The sequence below is a fragment of the Lepidochelys kempii genome, chromosome 11, assembly GCF_965140285.1.
Source record: "Lepidochelys kempii isolate rLepKem1 chromosome 11, rLepKem1.hap1, whole genome shotgun sequence".
In the NCBI taxonomy this organism is placed as follows: domain Eukaryota; kingdom Metazoa; phylum Chordata; order Testudines; family Cheloniidae; genus Lepidochelys; species Lepidochelys kempii.
The window spans coordinates 5,104,994-5,128,789 of NC_136390.1; the positions used below are offsets into that span (position 1 = coordinate 5,104,994).

A 23,796-nucleotide genomic window follows, 5' to 3' on the forward strand; every position below is an offset into this window, starting at 1 on the left:
GTACAGCACCTAGCTCAGCGGGGTCCTGGCCCACGGCAGCACTGCAGTAAAATAAATAAGCAGCGGTATTGATAATACTGAGATGACATGGCAGATGTGCAGATGTGACTGTTGCCCTAGAACATAAGAACGGCCAGACTGGGTCAGACCAATGGTCCATCTAGCAAGTATCCTGTCTTCTGACAGTGGCCAACGTCAGGGGCATCAAAGGGAATGAACAGAACAGGGCAATTATGGAGTGATCCATCCCCTGTTGTCCAGTCCCAGCTTCCAGCAGTCAAAGGCTTTGGGACCCCTGGAGCATGGGCTTGCATCCCTGACCATATTGGCTCAGAGCCATTGATGGACCCATCCACCAGTAACTTATCTAATTCTTTTTTTAACCCAGTTATAGTTTTGGCCTTCACAACATCCCCTGGCGATGAGTTCCACAGGTTGACTGCGCTTTGTGTGAAGAAGTACTTCCTTAGGTTTGTGTTAAACCTACTGCCTATTAATTTCATGGGGTGACCCCTGGTTCTTGGATTATGAGAAGGCGTAAATAACACTTCCTTATTCATGTTCTCCACACCAGTCATGACTTTATAGACCTCTGTCATATCCTCCCCCTAGTTGTCTCTTTCCCAAGCTGAACAGTCCTGGTCTTTCAAATCGCTCCTCATGTGGAAGCTGCTCCATCCCCCGCCGTCATTTTTGTTGCCCTTCTCTGTACCTTTTCCAATTCTAATACAGCTGTTTTGAGACAATCTACTGGAGAGGATCAGAACCATTCAAATATGTGTCAGAGGCCCCGCACTGCTACAAACTAAGGCCCAAAGGAGTTAGGCGCCTGAATACCTTTGAAGATCTGGGCCTAGCTGAGATTACCTTTTGGCTCAGGTTGTAGCGAGCCCCGCTTTAGAAGGGGGGAGAATCGGAGGCCTATCCCCCTGAAGTTCTGCATGGCTTTTGGGTTTGTGGCGCTTTGCCTAAATACACTTCAATGGGGACTAAAAACCCAAGGGCATAAACATGCTCCCAGAGCTACAGCGCGGGGAGCAGGGCCCATCCGAGGGTTGTGTGTGTGTGTGTGTGTGTGGCTTGCAAAGTCAAAGGAGGGCTGATAGGGCTGAGCAGGGGTTTCCCATTGCAGGGGCCTGCGGGAGCGGTCCCTTTAAGAAGCGGCCTCGCCTTTGGGGGCCGTGTGTCTTTAAAAGGCCGTCTCCTGGCGCCCGGCTCCCGGGGCAGGCGATGGCCATTGTCTCGCCCCGGGCTTCCCTCGCTCCGAGTCGTGCAGCCGCGCGGGTGAAAAGGCAAAGGCAAGATGGCTGAGACGGGCAAGGGAGTCACGGCGGGGAAAATCGCCAGCAACATGCAGAAGAAACTCACCCGCGCCCAGGAGAAGGTAAATCGAGGCAAGCCCCCGGCCGGGGGGCTCTGGGCGAGCTGGTTTGACTGGGGACGTGTCAGTGCAAGGGGGGGGGAGGGGTGTGTATGTGTGTTGCAGTCTTCCCCCCCCCCCCGTAGTTTTCCTCCCCCCTCCACTCCCAAAGGCACTTGACGGCTCAGTAGCCCGGGGGGGGCTAGTGGTCGCCAGCCCGGAGTAGCCTCTTGGTGCCGCAGCTGCGGTAGCTCAGGGGGGCTCTGAGAGATCGGGGGTGCGCTGGTTGACCGCCGGTGGGAGGGGGTGGGGAGTGTGTGTTGTGTTGTGTGTGTGTGTGTGTGGGGGGGGTCACAAACAGCTGAAGCCAGGGAGCAGCGCTGCAGGCTGGACGCGCTTTGCTTTCCCATGCGGATCAGACCTGTGCATTTCTCCACCCCCCCCAGGGCAGCTTTCCGCCCCTCCCGCCTGGCTGCAGATGACCCCCCCCCCGCGCCCCGCCCCGCTGTTCTGCCCTTGCTCCCCTGCACTGCATGGAGGGGGATTCCCCGGCAGGGCACCGCAGGGGGGCTGCCCCCCCAGGGAGTTCCCCAGTGGATTGCTGCGGGGTGTATGGCACCGGGGGGGGGGTCCCAGCGTGAGACCCTGCAGACAGGGAGGGAGTGACGGGGGGGGGAGGTTCCCTAGGTGTGGATTAAATCCAGTGGGGTTGCAAAGCTCTCCCATAAATTCAAGTGCTTGGGTTGAACGCAGCCTTTCAAAGGCATGGCAGCCTCCCCCCCTACCCCCCCCCCCCCGCCTTGGCTTTTCTCTGGGCAGCCCCATGGATACTGGCATGGGAAGTGTTACAGGACCAGGCTCATAACATGGGCCCAGTAGCATGAAACCCTCTCCCGGGCACTGCAGTACAACAGCTCTCGCTGAAAAAGCTAGCCGTCCAGATCTGTCAGAGAGCAGCTCTCCTCTTGGCTGCCAGGCCCCCCTTCCTGTTCTGGACCCAGGTTTGCCCCCCGGGTTTATCACTGGAGGAGATCAAAAATTTAAAACTGGCTTTCAAGGGGGTTGCTGTATTTGGGGTCACTGCAGCTGTCTCAAGCGTTTGCTAGGGGAGAATGTGAAATTTTGCAGTGAGGTTTCCAACCAGCTTGTGTGCTCTAGTGGGGATCAGCTGGGGGGTGTGTGTGTGTGTGGTGGGGGGGAAGGATGTGGCCTGTTCCCTCTGAAACTCCTTGTTGGCTGTAGATAGCACAGAAAAGCTCTGCTAATCTTTAGAAAGCACTGCATGGCAATCCAAGCAGATCTTTATGCTTTGCTAGTTGGGGGGTGCTAAGCTTGGCACCTAAGGGTGGGGGATTGAAGGAGTTCGACACCACCTACCTCCCTGTCTCACACTCTCCTCTAAAACCTAGAGCAAGATTTCCTAGCTTTCCCCTCTTTGATTCTCAGATTCTGGAGTCCGTCACTATGCTATGTATGCCTTCCTCTGCTAACATCAAGCTGTTGCTGGGGAGGATGAATTAGGGTCTCTTTCCTGATGTCAGGGAAAGGTTTGGGGACTATGCAGTGGATAGTTTTCATGTTCATCTCTCTGGGATCCTGCTCTGGACGCCAGATGCCTAGTCTGTGCAGGGATTATCGGACGTTTTATGCAGGGACACTGATCAGCTGTTTTTCATCTCAAGCACGCTCATCTTGGTTTTCAGTGATTGCTGTTACAGAAAGATGACATTGACTCAGTGAGGAGCAGTACATCTTTGGGAGAATGCTTCTGCAATGACTGTTTCTGTTCTCCAGGAGTTCCCTTAGCAATGATTAGCTCTAGATGGAAGGCCTGATTACACAAAGCAAAGTGAATGTAAAATGCTACCAGATCAGAATGGGGAAAGGAAATCAGAGCCCCCCTGCCTCTGCCCTCCCTGATAGCTCTCACTGAATTGCACTTATTTAATGAAGCTGGAATGGGGCCCATAATGTTGTCTGGCTGCTTTAAAAAGCAACCGAACAGTGACTGCACAGGGAGCAGCAATGAAAACGCCTGCTCCTACACACTGAACAAGAGAACGAGGACAACTCTTTGGTTGTAAACAACGAAAAAAGAATTGCAGGGCTTTGTTCATCCTCTGCTTGGCCTCGATGAACTGATTCAATGGAGAGTGTCTCTCACGTGGCGTGGGAGACCTCACCCTCTTCTCCTGGGGAATGGCTTGCATAGAGGAGAGTTATCCCACTAATTTTGATACTAGCAAAGTGAGAGGTAGGCATATCGCAATAGTTGCAGGATTACCATCAATCCTGCACAACATGGTAATGTAGGGAGACAAATGCAGTGAGCGTTACGCCATCACCTTGGCATATGCAAGACTTTATTTCCTTTAAATAACTGATACATATAAATCACTGCTTGATGGGAAGAATGTAATGCCACGCTATGGTCTGAGAGAAGAGTTCTGTATATTTAAAGCCAGACATGAATAGTTGCATTAAGCAAAAGTGTTGAAGATAAGCTGGTTGGGTGCTCAGCACCCAAACCTATTTTAAAAAACAGTATGAAAAGGTTATCCCAAAAGGATGCTCTGAAAGATATAGCAATTTCCTTTTAAAAAAAACACCTTATTAAATAAAATTGAAATAGCTTTGGAGCCCACTGTATTAAAAATGCAAAATGTATACATCATTGTGGGATCTCATGTAACTTTGCTAAGGGGGATATGTGACCAGTGTGAAACCTGGGAAGTGTTATGAGCTTCAGAGGACTATTTGCCAGGCAAGAATGAACTTTTGGGACAAAGTTAAGTTGGTTTCCTGGAGAGGAGGTGAATGGAAAATCCTTCCTCTGATTATGCAAAGACCCAGCCTTTTGAAGCTATGCCCTGAGAAGAGAACCATTGTCTGCTGTTCACCTGCTACTTGAGGCCAAGATCAAAGCCAACGCTGTATAGAGGAAAGAATTAACTATCCATGATTGTGTGTATTCTGAGCGAAAGCTGATATAAAATTGTGACCACAAGAAAGAACCCTAGGAGGGGTTTGAAGGAATGATCACTTACCAGAGCCCCTGTTAGAGCTGAGGGTGATCTCTGGTAAGCTTGTTAGCAGGCATGTAGTTTTTTATTGTTTTTAATCTGTTTTCTCTGTAATGCTTTCACCTTAATAATAAATGTGCTTGCTTAGAAAGGGCTGTGTGGGTAACTTATCACTGTGGGCAGTTATGCTGTTAACTGCCTTCTCGCCAGAGGCTATATGCAGCTGCTGGCTGTTTAGGTTGTCTGGCTTGCTGGGAATATCGCAGTTTAGGCTGGGAACTTTGCAGCCTGGAAAAACCCTGGTCTAAAGGGAAAGAGATGGGTCTCCCCTCAAGAGAGGTGATGGCTGCAGAGCTAGAAGCCTACAAGTGGGTGCCCTTGCTGGACCACAAAGTGGGAATACAGATGCAGTTGCCTTGAACTGTGATAGATGCTCCAGGGAATTTTCACTGCCTTTTAAGCATAGGCACCAACTCTGTGGGTGCCCCAGCTGATCAACTCCTCCCCCTCCCTCCCAGTGCCTCCTGGCTAATGTGGTCAGCTCTTTCACCATGTGCAGGGGGAGCTGGGAGGGAGGGGGAGGAGCGGGGATGGAGCACACTGGGAGGAGGGGGCAGAGAAAGGCGGGGTGGGAGCTTGGGGAATGGATGGAGCGGGGATGGGGCCCGGGGTTGAGTGGGGGTTGAGCACCCCCTTGGCAAAGGACAAAGCAGGTGCTTATGCTTTTAAGGCTGGTGTATTTTAGTGCTTCAACACACTTACAGTGTCCCTGTTATGTATGCTTTTTAGGTTTTATATTTAGAATGAGAATCCCTCCTCCTCCATTGATTTCCAGCTTGAGTGCTGGGAGTTTATGATCTCAGCAATGTCCCTGGTGATGAATTTGAGCCTTGTATTGAATGAAGAATGATGTCTTATTCAGTACTAAATTCACAATGGAAGACTGGAGACATTCTCTTTCCGCTTCTGAGATCTCTGTTGTGTAAAGGACGTAAGATGTTCCTTCAGATATGGTGTTCGTCCGCTTTTCACCAAAGCTCTTGGTTTATTTCCAGAAGATACTTTCTTACGTCCGGCAGAAATATGCGGCAAAGCGGTTGGGTAATTGGATACAAAATCTTGTTCATTCATGTTCAGCCTAGAGTTGCCGTGAGTAAAAATTGTTACCATCTGGTGGTTATTCAGTGATCCATATAAAGAATGATTGTGGTGTCTCAGACCGGTTACAGGTGTTGACACCGCAAAAACAACCATCATAAATTGTACTTACACCCTTTTTGGCAGCCTTAACAGAGAAGCTGGTGATTGATGGGACTTGGGCAAGAAATGGCCTCTTGCAGTATGGCTACACAGCAGCTGGGAGAGTGATTCTCACCTACAGTAGATACAGATGTGCTAGCCCTTTCTGAGCTAGGGTGCTAAAAATAGTGGTATGGATACAGTGGCTCAGGCTGACCTCCTGAATACATCCTCATGGGGGGTGGTATTTGGGTGAGTACCTTAAACTGCTGCTATTTTTCGTGTGCTAGCTTGAGCAGAGCTAATATCTTTCTATCCAATCTCTCTATATAGCGACCTGAACTGGGAATCTTGCCTCCCACCAGCAGCCGGGTAGACACCCGTAATCATTTAGTTTAGTCGGGGATGAGGCTTGTTGGTGGGACAGGTTCATTGCAGTTGTCTATCCTGTAGATAACTGGTGTATCTTCAGCTTCTGAGACGTTAAATATGGGGTTCTAAACTCACTCTAAAGGGGGGGGGCAAGGAGGGGGAAGAGGTTGGTGCCACAAAAACATTACAGATGTTCACGTCCGAGGTCATCATGGGCCTAGTGTTGAAGTTTGCACTTTTTATGGCATGTAATAAATGCGCCACAATCTATGCTTTTCTTTCTCTTTTTAGCCTATAATAATCTAGTTTCTTATTTAGATTGTAAATATCTCTGTTCCCTATTCCACATAGTTGCTTTTCCCAGTGCTTTACTGATACCAATCTTATACCCTGAATTAAGTCATCCTAGCTCTGTTCCAGGGATTTGTTGTTTCTAGGCCTTTCAGTCTGTCTGCATGAACACAAATTTTCACTCAACATTTAAATAAAAATGAATTTGGCTGATTGGAATGAATCTTGGCATCCTAGAAATTCCTCAGGTGGAGGGTCGATTAATTCCACAAACTGATGACTGACTACTTCTTGCTCAGGTGGGCATGTCACAGAGACAAACCTGTTTAGTCATTACTAACCTCTCCTATTGGCTGGCTAGAGAGCAGGAGTGGAATGATAGCTGTGTCGAGAGCTGCTCAGGATTTAAGGTGTCTGGAGGCAAGCCAGCAAGGCGAGGAGAGAAATGTGTGGTAGATGCAAGGAATCAAACTATCAGGTTTGGGGCAAAGGATTTCTGCAAGAATAATGTGAGGTAGAAATAATAAACTAGTTTATGCCTATTGCTCCAGGCTTGGATTGGGTGTGTGTTGGGGTGTGTTTGTCATGTTTTTATTTGTTGTTCTGTTGGTATTTAGAGACGAGTGGTGGTCTCTTTTCATGGTGTGGTAAATATTACATTAAAAGACCTCTGCATCTAGTTCAACCTTCCAGACGTTTGGGGGTGGTGGGCGGGGGGGTACATTCTTCTATGACATCAATAAGGTATAATCATGCTAGTTAATGTGAATGCTAACAAACAAATCCATCATCACTTCCCTAGCTTTATTCCTAATCTAAGCAAACTAAAAGCAGGGGGGATTCCTTCTAGATCAAGCTGTTTCAATGATGGTTTATGTTATGGTAGGCCTCCCCAGTGTGATTTTTAGATCACAGGTCTGGAAGTCAGGACTCCCAGGTTCTAACTTTCCCAGCTGCCACTGACTTGCTGTGTTACCCTGGGCATTTTACTTCAACTCTCTTCCTCACGTGTACTCTAGGGATGATGACACAGCCATCTTTGTAAAGGGGCTTTGATAGAACACCCTTCTGAGGCTATCAGTGCAAAGTGTTATCAGTTTATTATTGGTGAGCATAACGCTTTATATACCAGTAAGACAAGCACTCCTTTAAAGAATTAACAATCCTAGGTAAATGGTTAATGGTGAGCAATAACAAAGGACCCTGGGGTGGAAGGTGGCTGGGAAGGAAGGGGTAGAAGAAAACTGTTCTTGCTCTGTCTCTCAATCCCTTTCTCGAATAAATTGTCTGTCACAAGAATGGTGTTCAGAAGGGAGCTGTCTCTTCACTGATCCGACTCTGTTCCTTTCTTTTTCTCTGTTTCCTTAGCCCTTCTCTGAACAGGAGCCAAGAGAAGGATGTCAATGGGTAGGAAGGATTTAGCAAAAAGGCAGGCCTTGCATGTTGATCAGACCTGGTCTCAGTCCCACTCTTATGTGAAGAAACCCAGAGGTGGGGTCCAACAGCTAAGAACCCCCTGAGTGAAATTCTGGCCTTATTGAAGTCCATGGGAGGTTTGCTGCTGACTTTAGTTGGCCCAAGGATTTTGCCTCTGTGGTCCCCAGAGTCTTAAGCTGGTCTTCTCCAGCTGTGGACTGCAGCTGTCTGGAGGCAGCCTCGGAGCTAGCCAGGTCCTAGCTCTGAGGACATCTTTGGAGGTCTTATAGACTTGTATTGGAAAAGTAGAAAAGGGACTCGTGCCTTGTGTTGCCTTGGCCCTACTGTTGCAGGGAGTAAATGACTGAAAAAATATGCCTGCCTGGTCTGTTCAAGACGGTGGAATTCATTTTTGCTGCACCTCAGGTTCCTCATGGCCTTTCAAAGCCTTGATCTAGTGCTACTGTTTGACCTCATTCCTGGGCAAAGTGTCAAATGCTCTGTGTAACGTCAGGCAGGAGGCGTGCAGAAGTGGCGATGCAGCGGGGGACAGAAGTACTGTACCTGTGCTGATCCTGTCAGGAACTGTCTTTCTGGAGAACTTGCCAGCAGCTTATACAAGGCTTGCTTTGTGGGTGGTGGTCTCTTTCGTAACACTGGTAAAGGGCCTTCTTCACCTGCCTTTCCTAGACATAATCCTGGAAGTGACAACATGACTCTAAAAGCCATAATTAAGGACAGCTGCAAACTGACCACATTGTAGCTAATTCATTTAGGAAACACAAAGCTCTGGAATGCTTTCTGATTCAGCTCTCTCCCTCTTTTCACTTGTGATTTTAATTTGATTATTGCAGCAAGCCCTCTCTAAAATTATTCTTGGGAGGTCAGGGCTTTGCATTGTTTACTGAGGTAGTTGTAAGAGGAATTTTGGTAAGACTTCAAGGGAGATTTACAATAGCCCCCTGGAAAAGTTACTCTGGCTGGGAGGTTAATTGAATAGCTTTTGGTCCTTCAGCCTTTCTTCGCTGCTAATCATTGCCCTAGAGTAAAACCACGTCATTTTAATTATTAATTATTGTTACAGGGTCATAAACTTGCCTGGCACTTTACCAGAAAAGAAGTCAAGTCACTGCCCTGAAGCGTTTACAATCTGAGGTGCTCAGCACCTTGCCAGATTGCATCCTAAGGGCATGGCCACACTACTAAATTAAGTCGACCTAACTTAAGTAGGCATGCAGCTGCCACAGTAATAACATCAGCTGTGCATGTCTACTCTTGGCTTCTTGTGTCAGAGGCCTGGGTCCTCTCCAGGAGCACGTGCACGAATTGAACTGTCAGTGTGGGGCATAGCGGGACAGCTTCTGAAAGCCCGCAACAGTTGATGTAAGTAATGTTGCGTCTACACTGATGCTGTGTTGATCTAGCTACATAGACATTGACGCTCTTGGAGGTGGAGTTAAGTGGGTGTAGTGGGCGAGTTCCCTTGGTGGGAGCAAAGTTGTAGTGTAAACACTAACCGAGTTAGGTCAACGTAAACAGCTATGCGTCACCTTAACTCTGTAGTGTAGATGCTGGCCTCCTTTCCTTCCCACTGCCCTCCTCCTCTTCCCACCAACTTGGCCGATTTTTATCACAAGGGGCAGGGTTTTGGAAGACTTGTGGAGCCTGTCTGGTGGTGACGTGAGAAGCTCCAGGCCTCTTGTGAAGTTCAGCCTTGCGGGAAGCCAGCAGAGTCTCTTCCCCTCGGCCTGGCTTCACTCTCCCCTTCCCCATGTGAGAAATACAGACAGGAAGGTGCACGCATCTGCTCCTTCCCCTACCCTCTGCAGCACCTGGCCTCGGGGGAGGGAAAGAATTGCTCCAGGAGCTAACACCCTCCAGGCTGGGAAAGTGGGAGACGGTCCTACTGGAGCCTCTGAGGTCTCAGGGGTGTGAGGGGGTATGGGAAGAACCTTAGGAGAAGCAGAAGTGAGGCTGGGGACTGGTGGGACTGGGGTGCTGCTGAGTTCAGGGAAGGGGAGAGGCTGCGGGAAGGAAGAATAATTAATTAAAATAAGAATCATTTTAAGCTATTTGGACAATTATGAAGGTTTTTTTAAAAAAAAAAACAACAAAATAATTTATTGTAATTACTGAACAATGTATGTATTTATGTAGTGATCAAAATCATGCAGAGAAGAAAGATTTAAAATGGTTTTTGAGATACTTTGAATGTGACTGAATGGATTATTTAAAAATGATATTTAGGGATTATAAATATAATTAGTAATAAATATAAAAGGCTCCAAAAGCTGGCTGACATTGCAAAGATATTCTTGCATGTGAAGGTCTTTGCAGCTCATATGGATCACTATTGAAAAATAACTGGAAAATTTTCTACTTTGAGTGCCTTGTGTTTCCAGGATGTTCATTGTTCATTTTTCAGCTCCATTTTGTAGGCCTTGTGTGGTATATTTGTAAATAAGTATGAATTAGGTTTTTCCATCATATTTTATCTTTATCACACTATGGAGCTCTCCATTGAGTACTTCTGCATGCAAGAACTTAACAGAAGTGCGCCCTCTTTTCCCTACCAGCATAGTTGCTTCTTTCCATTTTTGAAGGGATGCTTTTGAGGGGATATCCATCCTAAAAAGGAGATACCGTTCACAGAAGCATTACAATGATATTGAAATTAGTTTCTCACTTCTTAGGAGTAGCTCAGATAAAACAAAGTCTTAACCATTTTGTGACCTCTCCCTTCCAATTCTCCTAACTAGGTTTGTGTACCTTCAGTGTACAGACTCTCCATCTCCTCAGCCAGGGTGAGGCATGCGTGCATTAAAGGTTGTATTCAGTGTTGTTGTAGCCATGTTGGCCCCAGGATATTAGAGAGACAAGGGGGAGGTAATATCTTTTATTGGACCAACTTCTGTTGGTGAGAGAGACAAGCTATTGAGCCATCCAGGGCTGCTCTTCAGGTCTGGAAAAGGTACTCCTGGTGTCACAGCTAAATACAAGGTGGAACAGATAGTTTAGTATAAGTATCGGGCACATATTGTAAAGGGACTATTCAAGGTAGAGTGGCCCATTAACATATCCATAGTCCTAGGACAAAAAGTGTGGGGGGACAGTGGTTTACAGGTTGTTGTAATAAGCCATAAATCAAGTGAGAACCTGCTTCAATACAGAAATAAACTCCTCTTGCAACCTCCCCCTCCCCCCACCAAACTGGAACCCATATGGGGTATCATCAAACAGCTACAACCCATACTTCATGGGGACCCCCCCAAAAGAAATTGTTCCTGAACTCCCATTTCTGGTCTCAAGCAACCCCCAACCTCCATGCTCATCAGAAGTAAGCTCCCCACAGACCAGAACACACCAACTCAAAGTGACCCCAGACTCTGCCAGGATAACAGATGCAGAACCTGCAGACATATCTCCAGTTCACTGCTACAATGATCAGTGCCTCCCAACACACCTCTAAAGATCCATGGATCCTACCCCTGCCTAGGACAACAAGTGGGTGCATCCCATGCTGTGCCCTAAATGCCCCAATAGCAACAATGAGAGTGAAACCAGACAGTCACTGTGCTCTCGAATCAACTTGCACAGGAAAATGATGCAAGACAAAAACACCCCCGTCTGTCACCTGTGAGTGAACGCGTTTCACAAAGTAAATACTCCTATATCTCATCTCTCCATCCTCTTCTCAAAGGAAACCCGCACAACACTTTCAGAAGATGAGCCTGGGAGCTTAAATTCATAACTCTGTTAGACCCTGAAAATCATGGACTGAACGCACACACTTGGATTTATGGCTGTAACCCACTAACCCCCTTTTTTTGTCCTATGACTGCAGAGGTGTTAACAGGCCACTCTCCCTTGAATAAAGCAAAGGAGGACTTGTGGCACCTTAGAGACTAACCAATTTATTTGAGCAGAAGCTTTCGTGAGCTACAGCTCACTTCATCGGATGCTGTAGCTCACGAAAGCTTATGCTCACATAAATTGGTTAGTCTCTAAGGTGCCACAAGTCCTCCTTTTCTTTTTGCGAATACAGACTAACACGGCTGCTACTCTGAAATCTCCCTTGAATGGTCCCTTTACAATATGTGCTAACTACATATGCTAAACAAGCTGTTCCACCTTGCATTTTGCTGTGATGCTGGAAGCACCTTTCCTAGACCTGAGGGAGTTCTGTGTGTGTCTGCATTAAAGGTTTACTTTCCCACCTGAAATTAATCTCCTGGAAACGTGTGTTTGATAGAGGGGAATTAAAAAGTCAAATGACAGATGAAGAGCATGTTGATTTTTAAATCCTATGATTTGTGGGGCCAATCTCGTGATTTTTTTTTTCCTCCCAGGATCTGAGTCATGATTTTTGATCTGAGATTGGCAATACTGCTTGAAGCTTCTACATTAAAAAATATATATAGTTTATTTGAAGGGAAGATGAGGGCTTAATTGACAGGTATTTGATTTTTGTCATGTTATGGGACCCATCCTAGTTCCATCACACAGTGCAACCTTCACAGCTCCACGTGGGCTGCCGGACCATGCAGAGCCCTTGCCCCAGTCAGTTGCACTGGCAATTTACCAGGACCCCGAAGGCTGCACTTGATTTGCATTAACAGAACAGATTGCAGCCACCCTCTTCTTCAGGGAGATGCAGCAGATGATCCTAGCGTTCGGATCTCCCTATTTATATTAGTGACGCTGGGACATGTATTCTGAGCACTGTCTTTTTTAAAGATAAAGTTGTATTATTCTGAGCTGCATTTGGCCAGCGGGCTCTGCATTATCCACCCTTGTACAATGTGCCTTTTCTATTTATTCAACACAAGAACAAGAATTAAATATCTGCTGTGGTGGCTTCAAAAACCGCCCACACAAAGAGCTTGGTCTCCTAATGTCAGCAGCATAGAGGAAATTGTTGGCGACTTGGAATGGACAGCCTGCCTTTTAACCTTCTGCTCCATAGCTAGTTTATTTGCCTCGCTGAAGTTCATTAACAATCAATCTAAGTTTCAGAGTGGTAGCCATGTTAGTCTGTATCAGCAAAAACAACTAGGAGTCCTTGTGGCACCGTAAACTAACAAATTTATTTAGGCATAAGCTTTCGTGGGCTCAAACCCACTTCACCAGATGCATGGAGTGAAAAATACAGTAAGCTGTGTGTGTACAGCACATGAAAAGATGGGTTGCCTTACCTGGTGGTGGTGGTGGGGGGGGGTCAGTGCTAATGAGTCCAATCCAATTTAGGTGGAAGTTAGCACTAACCCCCACACACGCACACACACTTGGTAAGGCAACTCCCATCTTTTCATGTGCTGTAATATATATACTGCTTACTGTATTTTTCACTCATGCATCTGATGAAGTGGGTTTTAGCCCACAAAAGCTTATGCCCAAATTTGTTAGTGCCACAAGGACGCCTTGCTTAAACAGTCTAAGTGTTCCACAAGAGAAAGTGAAGTGAAAGTATAATAATCTGGTGTCAGCAACTGCTGAGCTAAGAGAAACTGAAATGTAGCTTTTATTTATTTAAAAAAACTTTGAAGAAAGTCACTCAATTAACATGCAAGTTTAGCTCATTTGACACTTAGGTCGCATCACATTTAAATAAACACCGAGACATAAGCAGAGGCCTTTGCAGAAAAGCATAGTTTTGAGGGCAGTAGGGACAACAGATCTGACATGGGATTTTTGCAGTGGGTACATTTTGGTGAGGTATGGACCTCAGATGGTTCAGGTCAGCACTCGGAATTTCAGATACATTTGCAAATTATTTGAACCTCTTGGATCTTTACAAACTGGTTGCTACTGTGAGAGGGTTTCAGCCGTGAAAGAAACAAAAACTATAGTAGTGCAAAGCAAATAGAAAATAACTGTGCAGGGTTGGTGAGGATTAAGACACGCAGGTTAGGGTTGGCTTGCATGCACGGTTAGTGTGTTCACCCATGCAAACTAGGTAACTTTGGAGGTGTGTCTACTTCATTTGCCTGTCCAGTTACTAAATGTGTATGCACAATCCTGCTAAATATGCAAGCAAATTAAATGGCTAAACTGAAAACTGGCCATAGATTTTTTTTTTTTAATTGATAAAAGATCACAGAAAGCCCAAGTTTAAAAAAAAAAAAAAGGTACTTTAGGGTTCCTTCAGCCTGTTCGTGTAAACTTTCTCACAAATTAGTAAGATGATAAAAAGCTTACCCTATCTGCTGAGGAGGCCTTGGAAATTAGAGTGCAACGCAGCCTCTTTTGCCTTGGGAATATGTGTATGCCCATATTGATTGCCTGGCCAGAGAAACCAGGCATACAGGGAACCTGTAGATGGAATAGTTGATGGATTGGAAAACAAGACTGATAGTGCCTTCCCACGCTCTTTCTCTGTGTAGTGTAAACAGAAGTCCTGCAGAACTCTACTCGGTATGAACTGAAATATATCGAACATGTTCAGGAGAACTCTTCCTCCAGAGCTGCGCCCTGCAGTTGAAAAGCTTTTTCATTAATTGTCCCTCATGGCAGCATAGTGCTGTTTGTAAGAACCACTACTAAGTTCAGCCATTGCTGGCTTTTTTTTGCCCCTCAATTTAGAAAGAGGGAGAAGTCTAGACAGCAGATGTTCCTTAAAATAGGCTGCAGCGCAGGGTGAAGAGAGCGCTAAATATTTGACTATTTCAGAGCAAAACATTATTTAGGAGTGACAAATCCATGACTAAAGAAACTTGGTTAGTGTTACCGGTTTGTTAATGGCCTGGTAATGAATAAAACCTAGTGTGCCGGACTGTCTGCAAGATGTCTGCCATTTTAGGCCTAAGAAAATAGTTACCTGGTTTGGAATGATTCATTAACTATGCAGTTCTCTGTCAAGCATGTGGGGTGTTTTTTCCCCAAAGTTGATGGGCTTTTTGGTTGGAATTGCCCAATAGCTACACCTTCCAAGGAAGTTATTTTATCAGCATAGTAACTAGAGCTGAGCAGAGACAGAGTAAACATTTTTCAGTGAATAGTTGCTCACATTCCAGGGTGAAATTGAATTAGATAGGACTGCAATGCTCCCGTTCACTTTCCATGACCACTAGTCCAGTACTGAAATACTTCAATGTTGGCTGAAACTTTTTTTGAGAGGCATCAGCCATTGTAAAATTTGCAACTCATCCTGCGTCAAATACGACAGTGTTCCATGCTGCATCATCATCATTTAATAAATAAAATATTCTCTGTTCCAAAGCACTTACACTCCAAAGGACAGACCTACAGAATACAGATACTGCTGGACTAGTGGCTCTCAACCTTTCCAGACGACTGTACCCCTTTCAGGAATCTGATATGTCTTGCGCACCCCCAAGTTACACTTCACTTGAAAACTACTTGCTTACAAAGTCAGACATAAAAAGACAAGTGTCCCTGCATGCTATTACTGAAAAATTGCTGTCTCATTTTTACCATATAATTTATAAAATAAATCAATTGGAGTATAAATATTATAGAGCAGTATAAACAACTAATTGTCTGTGTGACATTTTAGTTTGCACTGGTAAAACTAGGTAAATATCTTGAGTTGATGTACCCACTGGAAGACCTCTGCACGTATCCCTGGTTGAGAACCACTGCACTGGATTATCCAAAGGTACGGATTAGTTCGGGTTTTTTGATTGATCATTTTACTAGTTTATTGTAAACTGGACATTGCAGAAGGTGGGCATTTTTAGGGGGTATTTGGATGATAGGCCTGTGGCAATTCTCCAAAAAGGGCTGTATTTTTGGAGTTTAATATACCCACTTATATCATTTGAAAGCTCATTTTATGACTGTTTAGATAAGGTGTGATATGGAGCTGTCAAGCGGTGAAGTAAGCCTGTAGGCAACCTGAAACAATGGGACCCAAAATGAGTGTTTTTTGCACAGTTCCAGAAATACTGCAATAGGGGTATGGCTACAGTTCTTATGGTTTGTTAATTTCAACACTTTAACGTGGTGATTATAGGTCAGAGCTACCAAATGACAGTGTATTAAAAGATTTGTATTGGTTTTGCATGGACAAGGAGTTTTTTCCCCGGAAATGAAGCCGTTTAGCATGTTATCATTTAGTTGGGATTGGCCCTGCTTTGAGCAGGGGGTTGGACTAGGTGACCTCCTGAGGTACCTTCCAACCCTGAGATTCTATGTTGCAAAAATGGCAAATCAACATTTTGCAATATATCAATGTGGAATGGTTTCACGTTGCACATTCTTAATTGTCAAAGTATCTCACAGGTGATTATAGTAGCTTTCTATATTTTTTCAGTTGAAATTTGTTTACCCAATCAGTCTCTCACTGAAGGTTGTGGACCAGCAGCAGTAGATTGCATGCCCACAGCTTGTACTGCATAGTGGATAGATATAAACGTACATGCATTCCTAATGTAATCAGTCTCCATTTGTAAGCTTTTGTACGTACAATGTAGCATTTAATTTCTCTGGTAGAGTTTTAACTTGTAACTGTCTTTGCATGCAGTACTAGTCTTTGAAATATTCTAGAAACTAGCTTTTTAATTCAGTGATGTTTATGCACAGGTCAGTATTAGTGTCAAAGATGACAATACACAGCTTCGTATTATGAATATGCAAAAGCTATGAGAGAAAGAAGTGACCTAATAAGAAGTAGTGAAAACAAAGTCCATGAAGAGCATATTACAGCTCTTACCAACCATGTCATCAAGAATATGACAAACCCATTTGACCCTGAATCACATCCAGAGGTGCTTATCAGCGTATCTGTGGACTTCATCAGATAAACAAGTTTCACTACTGAAAATAGCAGATGTTGGTGAGGAAGAAATGAAGAGGTTTGTGAGGTGCATTTGGTTGCGATGGGACATGAAGCTTCTTCAGCCCAGTCAAGAAATCTGGCATCAAAACATTTGCTGACATGGTCAAGAAGACCAAATGTAAGTCTGCCAAGGGAGGGACAGTCCCAGTAGTGGTCAGTCCAGAAATTGCTTTCTGCAGATCCCTGTCCTTAGCAAGATGCAGACATGTTTCAATGGCAACTGTTCTTAATCACCAGTAGGATTTATGCTTATGACCCTCTTCAATGCTGATGGAACAATAAGAAAAGACAAAGCTGAATTAGGGCTGTGATACTCTCTAAAGGGGAAGTTGTGATAGTCTACACAATTATGGTAATCATTTTTACAAAATTATGATAAAGCTTGTAGAAGGTGCGCCTTGTAAGGTATCATTGGAAAAGTTATAATATGCTGAATATTACTGTCCTGTTAAAATGTGTGTATCAATATTATGTATGGAATTACGAGGTTTTGCTATATGTTTGTGACTCAAACATGCTGTGAGTCTGAGAAATGCCAACAGGTTAACTCTTCAGGAATAACAGAGGGACTATAAACAATGACCCCTGCTTGTCAGCCCTGGAGACCCCTCAAACCGCACGTACCCAGAAAAGCAAGCAAGAATTTGCAATTCATATGAAGGACCATGGCACTGCCTGACCTCATGACACAGCAAGGACTTTTCCAGTAAAAAGGATCAAGATATAAAAAAGGGGTAATAAAGGCCCCTGACCATCCCCCCACCCCCCCCTTCTGGAGTGGTGAATACTGATGGGAATTCTGAACAAAAGGACAAAATATTTTTGGGCAACCCAGAGGAGCATATAGAAAACTAGCAAATGTTACATCTCTATTAGCATTGTGTATTACAAACTTTTAATTCACATGTAATGTATTCACCTGCTTTAACCTCTCAGTAACTTTTTCTTAGCTAATAAACGTTTAATTTAGTTTACTAAAGAAATTGGCTTCAGCATTATCTTTGGTGAGAGCTGAAGTATACCTTGAACTGGGGTAAGTGACTAGCCCTTTGGGATTGGAGAAACCTAATATGGGGTGATTTTGCTTTTAATAACCTTTCTTCATAAAGTCTGGTCTGTCTGGGTAGCTAAGTAGAGGCTGGAGAGCCTAAGGAGGACTGTCCGTGGCTCCATGGTAAAACAAATGTAGTGATCCAGGAGTGCACACTTGTTACTGGTTTGGTGAAATCTACTAATAGAATATACCACCAATTTGGGGTGTGGCCATCCTGTTTTCTGACTGCCTGACCTGGGATGGGCTCTCTCAGCTGTGACCCATTCCAGGCACCTGTGACAAGGGCATGAGCTGGAAGCTCAATGAGCTAAGAGTATGCAACAAAGAAACGGCAGTGTACATCAGATGCTATGGCTGCCAAACAAACGATAGGTACAGACAGATTCCACACATTTGATGAATTGGCTGCTCAGTACTTGAGGCAGGTCCTAAAAGGATTTGAGACTGCTGATTTTGCAGTTGAAGTCTTTGACCAACATGACAACAGTAATTCTGTGGAAATAGCAGAAAGACAGTGCTGAAAGAGGAGCTAACGTTGGATGCAAGAAAAATACTGGTGGTTGGTAAAAAACGTTTTTCATGGAGGCCCCAGGAGTCCAAGTGGGGTATCCAACCAGCAGCCGCTCAGAAAATTCCTCTGAATATATGGTTTAAAATGCACCTGAGCGTGTAGGAACACAAACACTTCTTCTTTCTGGAGGCTTTTCCAGTGGGTGAAGTAGCAAAGTCCATCACCAAGAGAGGTGTTGAAGCCCAAGACTTGTAAAGTACTCAAGAGGAAGCAGACACAAAGATGCTTCTGCATGCTGTATATGCCAATATGGCTTTTGAGTCTCTTGGTGTCAAAGGAACCATAATAATTTGGTCACTTGACATGTTTTGGTCCTTCCTGTTCACTAATTTCCAAAAATGGAACTCTTGTTTCAATCCCCATGTTATCTGGCAAGCATTGCTTTACCCCCGTACATGGGACTTGGGACGCAGTTGCTCCTGACTTCTGCAAGGTGCTTCCTGATGCACATGTATTAACAGGGTGCGACTCCGTGTCATCCGTATTTGGTTTTTGGGGGAAAAAAATCTGTCAAAACAAAGGGAGTTTATTTACCTCATTCAGAAATCTTGCCCAATTTCTGAGCGTGACAGATCCACTGCAATTTCTGCAGCAAGGCAGTTGCTAGCCATGCTGTATGACCAGGCCATAAAAGAAAAGGGGTGCCCAGAGACCTGAATTACTTGCACCCCAGTCTCTCCATCAAAAAGGAGAAGTGACTGGCCAAACTCCTACCATGCGAGGACAGTTGTGAAGAGCATGTCAAAAATGCATCTTGGCAAACAAAGCTTTGGATGTCTTCACATATATGCAAACCTGATATTGGATTGCCATTGCTACATGGATGGAAAAATGTGGATGATCTACCTCCTGAATTCTTCCAGGCATCTGAGCGTCTACAAGACCTCATTTGTGTATGCCCCTGTAGGGGTTGCTGCATGATCAACTCTGTAGTCAGAACAATCTTGACTGAACACAACTGGGTCCATGCCAAGGCAATGAAGACTGTGGTAACCCACCCACTCAGCAGAGATCATAATGGTGAACAAGATGCTAATGCTGATGACTAGAAATGACACCAATGCTATTGCATTTCAATGATTCCTGTACAAATTTATGATTAGATTTTTCTTTTACCCTTTAGACTGTGGTTGGGATACTTTGTGGTCACAAAGAAATCCAATTTTTTTGTCTTACTTTAATGACTATGTATTGTTTCTGTTGAAATAATAAGTGCATATATTTCAAAGTGGTTATTTCAACGTGTTGATGTCATTGTTTATCCTTGTTTCTGTGGTAAGGGCATCACTTGACAGCTCCACATCAGACCTCCACTTTAAAGTGGATATAATAAGCTTTCAAGTGATGTGTGATGTGCCTGTGTGTAGAGGGTGCATTAAGTTGACCAAACCAGTGGTGTCTGCTGCTCGCCTGTGAAGAAGGGGTAATGGTTTTGTGAACTAGCGCAGGGATGCTGAATCTATGGCCCACAGACCATACGTGGCCCACCAGAGCCCGTGGCCTGCTTCAACACAATATGCTCATGACCAGTTCATTAACGTTTTGTCATGTTTACATCACTTTAGTTTACAGAAGTGTGTAAATAGACAATACTTTCTAAATACATACACAACAAGTTGAACTTAAAATAAAAATCAATAGAGGTGACTTATTAAAATACATAGAATCTGTTTGGCCCACCCAAGGTTGTGCTTCATTTTATGTGGCCCTCCTGTGACAGAAGGTTGGGCACCCCTGCACTAGAGCATTGAGGTCATTCTGCACGCAGGACACAGCATAGAAAAGCGCACGGCCAGGACCAGGCATGGGACTCGGCCTGCAGGATGAGCGGAGGGTGGCCTTGGAGGAAAGGAGGCTTGATCTGCAGGCTAGAAAGGAATTTTATGCGGGGCTTTGGAGGGGAGGACTAGAAGTTTGACCTTGATGTGGTAGGAAGGGCAAGCTAGTGGAGAGATGAAGGGGGGGATGTGATTGGTTAGATGGGCGAATGGACATCCAAAGTACTGAACAGAATGGAGCTTCCAAATCTCTGAGCTTCCAGTAGTCACCTATGAGTGGGTGACTATTATCCGCCACCGGACCAGATTTCCCTCCCCCGCCAAATGCATGTAACTGATTCTGGTGCTCTTTAATACCTGCCCCTTAGCCTGTGTGGACAGCTTGGTGAAAGGAATGCAGTGTGCAGCATCCTGTCTTGGTTTCTCAGCTCGTGTGTGAACTCCTGAGGAGCTCATCAGGGTGGCACATAGCCCTTGCCCCTCACAACAGCACTTCTCCTACACTTGAAAACACCATGGGCCAGAGTCACAGCTGGTGTGCGTTAGCACCGCGTCATTGAGGTCAGTGGAGTTGCGCCCGTTCGCAGTGAGAGGATCCGGCCCTCCTCTCAAGGGCTCCATGGGTAGCTTCATTGACACCAGTGGCTTACAATACCCTAGGAGAGGAGGAGAATCGGGTCCAGTGCTGCTTGCTTCTACTCTAGAAAAATCAGGAATAAGGTCTGCATAAAGTGACCGATAGAAATCTGAAGGAAAGTAAATCTGAGGGAAGCCTTGACTTGATTTGAGGGACCAGCTAGACCTGCAATCAGTGCTCACACACTCACTGTCCTGTGCCCATTTCACAGGCTGGGCTTTGCACCCAAGCTCAAGCCTGCGCTGGTGTATTACCAAGGCATTTCCAGCTATCCCACCTGTGGCGATGCTGAGCTTTCCAGGTTAGAGCCGCTCTACAGCGTATCCGAGGTTCTGCTGTTTTTCCTTCTCCTTTGATTGCCCTCCTCTCTGGGGCTAAGACCTACCTAGCGGCATTACAGGGACTCTCCTCTTCCTACTGGCCCAGGCTCAAACCTGCCTTGCAGCAAACATTGCAGTAGCTGTCCTGTTCTCTCATCTGCACTCAGGCTCAGAGCTGCTTTGCAGTACTACATCACTTCCCTTGGGTTCCCTAATATTCTCTGCTCCCCAGCTGGGACCCGCAGTGCAGAAGCTCCCCTGTTTTGCCAGTCTCCTGATTCCCCACCTCTGGCCTGTACTTCAGATCCCCTTCCCTTTTTAATTTGCATCCTAAGTTGGTCACCTCATTTTGCATTCGCATCCAGCTCTGGAGAAACAAAAATGATTTTTTGCGGCTGTATCCGCATTTAAATCACATGTTACAGGGGTGAGGTGGAGGAAGAGAAGAGACGAGAGGCAGGGATTTGTACAAATGGCACTATTTGTGCTATCTAGCCTCCTTACTAGTGTTACAGCCAGCTATAGATAGGGCTTAATTAAACCCTGTTAAATGCCTATCCAAATAAGATTTAACTTCTTGTGGAGTTGTCATCTGGAATGTGACACTGATGCAAACTGAATTAAATGATGCCATTTTGGCCCTCTTGGTTATGTGGTTACTATGCAGCTAATACCCTGATTCACTGATAAGTTTCTGTATGTTTTGTCTAAAACAAAACAACGCTAAATGCAATTGTGTGTCTAATTTGTGTGCAGAATGACCTTGATTGCACAAGCAAATCTGGTAATTGTGTGCACGAATGATCAGTTGCGTGCCAGTTGACTTACCAATGAAAATTAAATATGCAATTGTATGCACCTAATTTTAAAGATCAAGGCTGAGTATTTAAGTTACCTGACAGTCACAGATGCTACGTACCCACAGCTACCATTCTCTTCTGATGTGTAGAGTGTTCAGCACATTTGAAAATCAGGCCAATTATTTAGTGCCAAAACTTCAGGCTCTCAAACCTTGGAAAGTTTTCATTTCAGTTCTTAAAGTTCCTGGTCTCTTATGGATTTTTAAGTTAATATCTTACTTAATTGAGGTTTTTAAGGCAAGAGATGCTGTCAAAATAAAAATCCAATTTTAAAAGCCATTTTCCTTCGGTGTATTAGACAATTAAAACTGAATTAATAGTACAAATCTCATTTAAACCTTTAACTTTGCCATTTGTTTACTTTTTCATTTTGCTTTACCGTCAGCTTGGCTGGTTACCCTAGAATGGTCGCTTCCGAATCTCCTGCACTGATACGATGCTGTTGTGCTTGAGGTGGGTGCAAGGGCATTGTCTTAAATTTCAGTGAAAGCCCCTCTTTTCATGTAAACTCTTAAATCTTTCAATGATAAGAAAGCAACTGAAAATAGCTTTTGGCATCCAAAGCAAGAATTTAATTTGTTTCCCCAATGTATTTACTCAAAACAAGTCAAGAACCTCTATTTACACAGCAAAATCTGTTAAACACACAGTGTGTTCAGCCTATATTTAGGAAAAGTTGATTGACAGTCTTCTGTTTTTCTATGGAGCGGAACAGAGGCAAAATAATTACACTAGAAATTCAAATAAGAATTTGCTTTACTTTAGCACATGGTGACATCTTACACGTGAACTAAGATGAAAAGGAGTACTTGTGGCACCTTAGAGACTAACCAATTTATTTGAGCATAAGCTTTCGTGAGCTACAGCCGATGAAGGGAGCTGTAGCTCACGAAAGCTTATGCTCAAATAAATTGGTTAGTCTCTAAGGTGCCACAAATATTCCTTTTCTTTTTGCGAATACAGACTAAGATGTGAGCTTTGCTCAGGGTTGGCTATATCATGGAGGACAGGCAAAATGCAAAGGGGCCTAAGAGCAGAAATATGTACAAAGCGGTAGCATAGCCAGATTAAACCTGGGATAATGCATCAGAAAGGCAGCAATCCTCTATGGAACCTTGGGATCAGCTGTACTGGGGGGGAGGGATAGCTCAGTGGTTTGAGCATTGGCCTGCTAAACCCAGGGTTGTGAGTTCAATCCTTGAGGGGGCCATTTGGGATCTGGGGCAAAAATTGGGGATTGGTCCTGCTTTGGGCAGGGGGTTGGACTAGATGACCTCCTGAGGCCCCTTCCAACTCTGATATTCTATGATTCTGTGTATTCTAGACCTTGGTGTTAGCAGACAGCAAAATGGATGTGGTATTGCAATGTAACTTGTTTTGAAATTGGGGTAAGTAAACAGACACCCTGCCACAGAGAAGGGAAGCAATCTTCCCACTCTGCATCGCAGTGATGAGCTCACACCTGGAATATTGCGTTCTATTGGATGTGGGAATTCTAGAAAGAAACAGGGAGAGTTCAGAGAGAAAGCAACCAAGTGCTTCAGAAGCTGAAGGGAGAAACTATAGGGAGAAAAACCAAGCAGGCTGGATCTTCAGAACGACCACCCTGAACAACCCAAAAATCCCACATTCCCAAGTGCAATATAGGGACCTGTGGCCATTCATCAGGGCAGATGTCAGAATTGCAGATGTGATTATGGTGTCTAGTCAACGGTCCTCTTAAATGTACATTGTTTGCTTTTAGCTCCATACTTTACATTTTATTTTGAAGGGATGGTGCTTCAATTTGTTGGGCCAAATCATCAGCTGGTGTAAGTCAGCATATCTCCCTTAATGCCACCTGAGTTCTGCAGATGGGAGAGGCCTGGACTAGGGATGTGAGCAGAAGACTGAGCCAGGATCTTCTAAATTCTCAACCCAGCATTGTCACTGGCTTCCCTCTGCAGCTTTGGGCATGTCCTAGAACCTCTCTGCTTAACTACAGAACAGAAAGCTAATACGTTGCAAGAGCGTGGTGCGAATTTGTTCCCGCTTGTAGAGTGCTGTAGAAATTAGGAGTTGCTCAGCCATGCAGT

The 23,796-nt window shown here is 44.9% G+C and overlaps 1 protein-coding gene across 10 annotated transcripts in view; it reads left to right on the plus strand.

The window, feature by feature from the left end:
- Nucleotides 1-1,136: 1,136 nt before the first annotated feature.
- The window catches only part of BIN1 (bridging integrator 1), a 162,765-nt gene continuing 140,105 nt past the window's right edge, over nucleotides 1,137-23,796 (plus strand). For 5 of the 10 annotated variants that reach the window (XR_012154183.2, XM_073305015.2, XM_073305016.2 and 2 more), the window contains exon 1: nucleotides 1,137-1,384. Coding sequence is in view for 9 of the 10 variants with exons in the window: in XM_073305015.2 (XP_073161116.1) it covers nucleotides 1,304-1,384 (81 nt within the window). In the remaining variant the exon portion in view is untranslated. The remainder of the gene's footprint in view (nucleotides 1,385-23,796) is intronic. The other 5 variants (XM_073305021.2, XM_073305022.2, XM_073305023.2 and 2 more) reach the window with 3 other exon arrangements.